Source organism: Xylocopa sonorina, chromosome 3, assembly GCF_050948175.1.
Source record: "Xylocopa sonorina isolate GNS202 chromosome 3, iyXylSono1_principal, whole genome shotgun sequence".
NCBI classification, from domain to species: Eukaryota; Metazoa; Arthropoda; class Insecta; order Hymenoptera; family Apidae; genus Xylocopa; species Xylocopa sonorina.
In genome coordinates, this window is record NC_135195.1 from 935,648 (window position 1) to 944,845 (window position 9,198).

Consider the following 9,198-nt stretch of genomic DNA (forward strand, 5'->3'; position numbering starts at 1 on the left):
CGAAACGAATGCCGGAATACGAACTGAATTTCCTCTCGCGTGCACGGGACCTCCACGGTTTTCCTTGCACGCGAGTCGCTGAGCCCTCGCGGTGGAGCGGATGGCCGCAGTAGGGCGCGGCTTGCGTTACGCGTGAACCACGCGCGTTGAGTGCGCGCGTATGCGCATCGCAATTTATGATATAGAAATACATTTAGATATTAAAATTACGTGTGTGTGTTGTTCCTGTTACAATGGATTGTGTCGTGTGTACTTAGAACTAGAATGTAGTATGTACAGTTGTGTACATTCGAGAAATGGAAATGTGAATGAGAGACGGCGGGTGATTCGATGCGTTGATATTCCGAAAGTGATTCGCCGCGATAATGCGATCGGCTGGACCATCTCCGGGCCGTGCTGTGCGGGTCGACTGCCTTCGCTGGGGGAAATTGTTGTTTCGACGAATGCGAATGATTGCAGGTAGTCAGTTTCTGCACATTGTGGGCTGCTCTAGGGAGTGGAGAGCGGAACGCAGGACATCACAATAGTATTAAGCTCCTCTGCCTCCATACTTGAAAAGAGCGTGAATTCTACTGTTCGATGCATCGGGATGGGGTTTCGTAGTGTCTACGTATGAAGGCAAAGGAGTTCTAAAGTTCCATGCAATGCAATGGCGCATCTCATTTCATTGTATCAAACTAAGTAAGCTGTAATCTTCTATGCACAATATTATGCTTATCTGATTTCAAACTTCAAAAGAATATGAATCCTACACTTTTCTGCTAAGGGAAAGCGATTCTAGATGTCTACCTTATGAAGCAATAGAGTTCTCATACATCATTCAACGCGATGTCGCATCTTAATTCAATGTTTCATGATAAGATGTAATATTCGAAGCAGTGCGTCAAGTTTATCAGCTTTTACAATTCAAAAGAATGTGAATCCCACTCATCCTTGCAATGGGATCCGTTCCTAGAAGTGTGCGTGTTGAAGCAATAGAGATCTGAAGCTTCATTCAACGAGATGTCGCATTTCATTTCAACATTTAATGTAAGATGTAATATTCAATGCAACGCGTTATGTTTATCTGGTTCTAAATTTCAAAAGAATATGAATCCTACACTATCTTCCTAGGGGATAGAGATCCTAGATGTCTACGTTTTCGTACCAATAGAGTTCAAATGCTTCATACAACGCGTTATCGCATTTCACTTCAACAGTTCACATAAAAGCAAGTAGACTTTAAAGCTCTATGCATCGCATTATTTTTATCTGTTTCCACATTTCAAAAGAATGTGTATCCTATACTTCCTTGCAAGGGGATAGCATGCCTGGATGTCTACGTGTTGAAGCAATAGAGTTCTAATGCTTCACAGCAGCTGTAAATTTCCTTTATACGTACTTATCTAATGTTTACTCAGAAGATGTCTTAAGTCCGTAGCTAACAAGTACACAACACGACCATGTATATATCCTAGTTCCTAATTTCTAAGTCATATTATAATCCACTGCGATACGCCCGAACGAGCTTCCGACGCGCCCGGCTCACGCTCAACGCAAGCCGCGCCCCACCATGACCGGCCGCACCACTCCACGGACCGAGCGGCCACCCCACTCTGTAGCCCAACGACTCGCGCGCCACGTGACCCGACGAGGTCGCGGATACGCGAGTCAGAGATCAAAAATCATCTCGCGCTTAAGCTGAACGATCTTCAGTTTTATGCCTTCGGGCCAGTCTCCGCCTCACTTGAAGGTGTTACAAATTCTAAATCGTTGCTAAATCGAATTCAATTCTAATTATATATTCTAGTGACCCCATTTCTAATACTTAAACTAATCTTAACTTAGCTCGATAGGAATAGTAAGTGTAAGCGTAGAATTACTTAGAATATAGCTTTATTTTATCAGAAATACCATCTCTCTTTTAATACAATTCCTTGCAACACTCGAGTATAATACGAAGTCCTCCGCAAGTTCTCGCGTATCGCATACATTTAGATTTCGCCGTAGTCAAAGCTTGGTAACCGATTGGTTAGAGCGGACCGCCGCTTAGTGGACCCGTATCCGGACTTTGGGGAAGTAGACTGAATGCGTTGTGCCGACGATAAGGAAAGAACTCGACGCACCGGAAGGAAGAAATTTCTACGTCGATTAGAGCGGTAATACGCGGGCGTCGAATGTCAAGCACCGATCTCCAGCTATTCAGCCATCCTTGTCGTAGCTCCTCAACTTCATTGCCGAATACAGAGCCATCCATATTACCAAGCAGCTTCGCTGGTAGCTCAACCCTTTGACGATTCCGCCTCGCAGCCCGTATGCTGGGACCATTCCAGAGGGGGATCCACGTTGCCAGCAGTATCTACAACAGAAAGCAGCAATTCAAGTCATCTAAAGATAGGTGATCGTCATTGTTCACCCCGTCCGCGTTTCGAACAAGTATTTCGCGAGCCTTAACGAACCCGGCGTCCGCCACAATTCAGCGCGCAGATTTCGAAACCGGCTACGTGTCGATCACGGTCAAATAGGAAATTTTCCCGAACTTGAGACGTGACATTATTTGCTTCTACATTTCAAAAGAATGTGAATCCAACACTTCCTGTCTAAGGTATAGCGTTTTTAGATGTCTACGTGTCGAAGCAATAGAGTTTTAATACTTCATTCATCGCGATGTAGCATAATATTTCAATGTCTCATGTGTGACGTCAGGCGTACCGCCTGCCACTCTCAGACGCCTGCTACCATCATCGGCGGTCCCAGGTCAGCATCCGCATCTTCTCCAGCAACCGGTTCCCCTATATGCGGGCAACCAGCCTACTAGCCGGCACAAAACAAGGAGGCAACGCCACACACATCAGAGGGAGGATTCCATCCCGCATTTCGAGGGCGAGAGCGCTACGATGACTACGAACTCGAATCTCCAACGATTACGTATCCATACACGCCATTCACGTATCGACGATATTGGAATAAGCACATGTACATACACAAACCACACAAACATAGAATTAAGGAAATACCTGTAAATATGTATTTATAAATGCGCTAGATTTTAAGACGCGCTCCCGATCGAGTGCACGGCCGACGCGCGCGGCTCATTGCGTAACGCGAGCGAACTCACCACGAACGATCTCCCCGGTCTTCCGTCCACTCGCCGTCCCCACTCTGGGGCCCAGCGACTCGCACGCCGCTCAAGGTGTCAATCACCGATTCGAACAGAACAGTTGGCTCTCAAGGAGTCTTGATCTCCGACTTGAACACAGCAGTTTGCTCTCAAGCATACGAGCTCCCAGGTCAATGCATCCTACTCATTCGCATCTCCCATAGTGGACTCATTATTATATTCTATTTCCATTTTTTATTATAGTACTTAGTAACTTAGTATTAGTGTATTTGGACTCAAGTTAAGAGTATATCTTATTTTATACCAGATTCAAATTCTTTTCCTATTTTCAATTACAAGTTCCTTTAACATTCCATTCCACGAGTACGCTCGTGATTAACTACTACTTCTTACAAATCATCCTCAACTGTCTTAAAGCTGGAGCGAATTAACGCTTTTAGCCGCTCTTACTTTATTTCTGTTGTGACAAGATGTCTCGCGCCTAGGTAGATCCGGTAATCTAGAGTGAACCAGCGCTTAGCCGTGCCGTGCTTTACCGGAGTGCAATTACTTCTGATGAGTTTCGGTTTTCGGACAAAGCGTAAACGACGCGCGGGGAGGAAGGAATTTATCCGACGACTTGTGCGTGAGCACGAGGGTGATGCACCTGTATATCGTAGAGCTCTTCCCGTTCCTGTCAAGGAAGTCTTCGCTGCCATACGTCCCGTACGAGCCCAAGATCGTCCGATTCCAGCGTCCACACCCGCTAGCCAGGATCAGCCTGCCTGGGGTCTGATGCCAATCACCGTTTCGCCGTTCCAGCCGTACGCCGCTGCTATTCGGGACACCGAACCACGGCGCCTACGCTACCTGGAACCATAGGCAAACTAGTGAATTGGAGGCAACGAAAGGTAAGTCTCTTCAGTTTCGGGAAAGGTTATGATTAGTGTCAATTTGACGAGCGCATTCACGACTACGGGACGTGAGATCCGACATCGCGATGAATGGAGTATTATAACTCTATTTTTTTGACGGGCAGACATCTATAAACGCTAATCCTTATCAAGAAAGAGTAGCATTTTCTTTCTTATGAAATGTAAAAGCTGACAAACATAACGCGTGGCTTTGAATATTACATCTTATCATGAAACATTGAAATGAAAGCCGATATCGCATTGAAAGAAGTATTAGAACTCTATTGGTTGGACACGTAGGCATACCAGAGGACGATCCTCGCCGATGACAATACCTGGAACGAGGTTATTAATTCGCGGCTATGAAGACTTCAAAAGGTAAGTCCACTTTTTATATACTCACATCCGTGCCTTTCGCGCAGTGATCCGCGTGCCAAAAAAAACCAGTCTTCGACGCAATTGTGCGAGCCGAACCGTTCGAGACTGCGTGTCGCTCCGACAAACGGTTAATTTTCCGCGACCCGAGACGTGACACGGGTGTCTTTACACTGGAACGTAGCCAGAGTGCCATAGCGAGAACCAGGTTGTGGACGTAATTCAGCCATGATTCTGCGTAGCGGAATAATGATTTCAGATGTGTTCACAGGAGTAAGTCAAACAAAGGCGAGGAAATCACTCAACAGTCGAAGAGGCTCTCCGTATCCGCCTTCCTCTGTATCATCCTTCCACGCCGCGCTAAGACCAAGTAATACCAGTGGTAGAGCATCGGTTGAAGATTCACCACCGTAGCACATAAACGCTGTCTTCAGTGTCCGATAAGAACGCTCTGCTATGCCGTTGGAGCATGGATAATATGCGGTGGTCGAGGATTCGCGGAACCTTACAAGCCTCCCAAGCTCGCGGAAAAGGTAAGCCTCAACGACGATCTCATTGGTGATGTCTGTCATCAGAATAACTTCCAACCAACATGTGTATTTGTCCATAGCGGTGAGACAGTATCTGTAGCTATCTGAAACAGACAATAGGCCTATAATATCGATATGGATGTGAGCGAATCGCGCTGTGGGGAAAGAGAAATCGCCACATGTTGTGCGTGTATGTCGAGTGATGTTTGAACGCTGACAAGCCTTGCAAGCGCGAGTCTATGCACGACAGTCTTTGCTCATCCGTGGCCACACGAAACGTTGGGCGGTCAACTTGGTCGTGGCGTTAGCTCCTGGGTAACTCAATCCATGCCAAACGTTGAAGATTTTTCGGCTTAAAGGTTGAGTGATGAATGGACGCGAGCGTTCCTGTGAAACATCACAATACATAGGTACATCAACGTCAGGTAGTCGCATGTCTTGGAGTTGCAGTGCAGTGTCTGTACCTCACTGTGCTCACGTTGGGAATGAGCGAGGGCCAACAGGTCCACCGGAGTAGTTACCGCGTTGGTACTTGAGAGTGCATCTGCAACGACATTGTCGCGGCTACTGATGTATCGAATGCCCGTAATGTATTGTGCGATGAGATCCAAACATTTCCGTCGGCAGGACGGGACGTTCTTAGCACGTTGCCGAAAGGTATATCAGTGGCTTATGGTCAGCGTAAATGACGAAGTGGTAACCTACAAGCATAAAGACAAAATAACGTACTGACCTATAAATCGCAAAAAGTTCACGATCATATGGCGCCCAAAGATGTTCCTACTCTTAGAGCTTCTTTGAGAAGAAAGCTAGGGGTTGCCAGTGCCCATTATTGAAGTGCTGGACTATGCCTCCAATTTGGTAATCCGATGCATCCGTGAAGAGTACAAGCTGAGCAGATGGATGCAGGTGAGCCAATAAGCTTGCGCGATATCGCATCTCATTTATGTTTTATGATAAGATGTAATATTCAACGCATCGCGTTAAGTGTATATCGTTTACACTTCAAAAGAATGTAAATGCCACACTTCCATGCTACGAAATAGCGTTTCTAGATGTCTACGTATAAAAGCAATAGAGTTCTAATGCTTCATAAAACGCGATGGCGCATTTCATTTCTATGTTTCATGATGAGATATAATATTCAAGGCAACGCGTTATGTATATCTGGTCTACACTTCAAAAGAATGTAACTGCCACAATTCCGTCGTACATAATAGCGTCTCTATATGTCTACATGTCGAAGCAATAGAATTCTAATGTTTCTTAAAACGCGATATCTCATCTCATTTCTATGTCTCATGATAAGATGTAATGTCAATGCAACGCGTTATGTACATCTCGTCAACACATCAAAAGAATATAAAGCTCACACTTCCTTGCGATGGAATAGCGTTTCTAGATGTCTACGTGTCGATGCAATGGAGATCTAACGCTTCGTAAAATGCGATATCGCATCTTATTTTGATGTCTCATGGTAAGATGTAATATTCAATTCAATGCGTTATGTATATCTCGTGTACACTTCAAAAGAATGTAAATGCCGCACATCCTTGCTACGGAATAGCGAGACAGTGCAGCTTTGCAAGTCTCAAATGCAGTTCTGCGTATCTCTGTCATATCCACCGGTTGAAAACCTGATGAGGATAGGGCGGCTTCTAGAGGGGCCTGTAGTGTAGCCGTGTGCGCGACAAATCGACGGTAGAAGTTGTACATTCCCAAGAACCGACGAAGTTGTCTAGCTGTTGTGGGTAGAGAATAATTGATGATGGCCTCTACCTTGTTCGATAGCGGGCGTACACCAGCGGCAAATACTATATGTCCCAAGAAGATAACCTCTTCCTGTCCCAGCACACACTTGGCGCGGTTGACGGCGATGCCATGGTCATCAAGGCGTTGTAACAGCTGACGATGGTGTTCTAGGTGCTGTTGCGGGTGTGTCGAGTGGACTGGAACGTCATCAATGTGCCACACTACAAAGTCTAGTCCACGCATAATATTATCCATGAACCTCTGAAACGTTTGACTAGCATATCGTAAACCGAGTGGCATATATAAAAATTCAAGAAGCCAAATGGCGTGCTAATTGCCGTCTTCTCAATGTCTTCCGCAGCCATGGGGATATGGTTAAAGGCTTGTGCCAAGTCTATTACTGAATAAATTTTACTGCCGGCTAAATTCGCTGTATAGTCTAGAATGTTTTTTTACCGGTTAACGGTCTGGCACAGTACGAGCGTTCACGGCTCTGTAGTCACTACACGTACGCTAACTGTCATTTCTATTTTTCACCATGTGCAATGGCGAACTCCACGGGCTCTCGGATGGGCGCGCAATCCCAAGACGTACAAGGATTTTAAATTTTGCTTGAGCAGCACGCTGACGATCCGGAGCCATCCGGTGTGAACGGGCTGCGACAGGTGGGCTGGGTGTGGTGCGTATATGAGAGACTGCTGAATGTTTCACGAGACGTTGCAATCCCCGTGGACGGCTAATGTTCGAAAACTCCAACCATAACTCGTGTTAGAGTGCGGGAACACTAGAAGTTGGAGCAGACACAAACTTGACCGGTGAACATCTGGGTTGATTCACGGCGGCGGATGCGAAAGGGCGAGTTGTCCGTCGATGAGGCAATAATACCGAATGTTCACTAGCAGATTGAAGTGAGAGAGCACATCCGCGCCTATGATGAGATGTGGCACGTTAGTGATGATGAATTGCCAGGTAAAATCGCGACGTAGACGTAAATCCAGGCACAGAAGTATAAAACCATAGGTGCCAATGATGCTTTGATTAACGACGAACGAATCGTACGAGCTCCTTTGTCACCGCTCTCGCAAATAAAAACGTAGCCACATGCTTACATCCGATCCAGTGTACTCCAATAGCTGGCGCTTGGAACGCTGGTCCGTAACAAAGAGACGACACGACGTATTCGATCAGGCTCGTGCCATCCATACGGCCTGTCCTGCTAGTTTTCCGATGGACTCTGGTCACATGATGAACATCTTGTGGCTCGACTTTCCCATCTTCGATGATACCAACACGTACTGACGCGGGTTACGGAAGTGCGAACAGGAATGCCCTCTGGAGCTGGCGAACGAGTGCGGTAACGATTCCTTGAACGGCCACGTGAACAGAAACAATCATTTACGCCCTGGGATAGAACAGTGAGCTGGTGTGAGAGATCCTGCACTTGCTGGACGATCGGCGAACTGTCCGCCGACGCTGCGGTGGCGCCGTTCTAAACGGCGGATTGCGGCGTAACTTCGTAGATTTTGTTCGCGAGATACAACACTGCGTCCAATGTGGTATCGGCTTGAGATACTACAATAACTTCTGTGATGGCAGGCGATCTTCTCACATGTTCCGCAGGAGCATGTCCTGGAGTAGTCCAGGAGTCCAGAGAACTGAAAGGGTTTGCGATTTTCTCTTGCTCGATGGGAGGCGGATGAGTGATAATGTCCTCCAATTCAGCCGCGTATTTGTGATCGAGCTATGCGACCACGTGGCTGAACTTCGTGCCATCTCGAGAGATTCCGCTCATCTCGAACTGGTTTTTAAACTGTGCGCTACAAATGCTTAATTTCCACTTTTCATAGGCGGACCTGAAGCTTGAACAGGCAACGGAGATGAAGTGGGCTGACCTGGTAGGGCTTGCACGGACGATCATTCGTCTGCTGCTGAATTGTCTCATGCAGAATCTCGAGGCTCCTTTGCGCATTTATTGCCTCCTGTTGAACTACAATGTATGCGTGTAGTTCGGTTATCTTGTCGCGCTCTTCCTCTGCCATGTCGCAACAGTAACGATCGTTGCAATAGCACCACAAACAATGTATCACAGTTGTTTCGATAACGTCGGGATCACCAATGTGAATCCCAGGCCGAATTTATTATCCGACTTTATTTTTGAATCGATACACTTGCCGTGGCGTAGAGCGTTCACATGAACGACTAGTAAGTGCCGTAGGCGCGAGAGAAAGAGAATACGTGTTGCATGCTCGAGGTTCCGAAAAGAAGTGGGCCACGTCGCTAACACATGTGCCCGCGGATGGCTGTCGGAACATTCCCGAAAGTTCTCCTCCCGGGAGGGATGTACAGCGCCGCCGCGCAAGCGCCGTGCGCAACTATGGAGCACCATCCCGTTGCATGGAACTGTATAATTCACATTCTTTTGATGTCTAGAAGCAGATGAGCATAATGCTATGCATAGCAGATTACAGCTTACTCACTTTGATACGTTGAAATTAGAAGTGACATCGCATTTCATGAAGCAGTAGAAGTCTATTCCTTTGCCAAGCAG

General features: G+C 46.6%; 1 protein-coding gene across 1 annotated transcript; it reads right to left on the reverse strand.

Moving 5' to 3' along the window:
* Positions 1–3,646: 3,646 nt before the first annotated feature.
* Positions 3,647–7,292, reverse strand: LOC143422378 (uncharacterized). Its single transcript, XM_076892957.1, has 12 exons — positions 7,169–7,292; positions 6,910–7,089; positions 6,472–6,847; positions 5,604–5,631; positions 5,363–5,536; positions 5,144–5,285; positions 4,670–5,053; positions 4,541–4,602; positions 4,397–4,441; positions 4,300–4,328; positions 3,801–3,914; positions 3,647–3,746 (listed from the first exon to the last, which is right to left on the reverse strand). The coding sequence occupies exons 1-12, from the start codon at positions 7,290–7,292 to the stop codon at positions 3,647–3,649; spliced, it is 1,758 nt and encodes a 585-aa protein (XP_076749072.1).
* Between the last annotated feature and the right edge of the window lie 1,906 nt (positions 7,293–9,198).

Excerpts from the sequence above, each read along its gene's own strand:
- LOC143422378 (XM_076892957.1), bottom strand. The coding sequence starts at position 7,292 with ATGGCTCCGGATCGTCAGCGTGCTGCTCAAGCAAAATTTAAAATCCTT. Across the intron at positions 4,603-4,669 it reads AGAGCCTCTTCGACTGTTGA|AATCATGGCTGAATTACGTC; the intron begins GTGATTTCCTCG and ends TCCGCTACGCAG. Across the intron at positions 4,329-4,396 it reads ACTGCGCGAAAGGCACGGAT|GTATTGTCATCGGCGAGGAT; the intron begins GTGAGTATATAA and ends ACCTCGTTCCAG.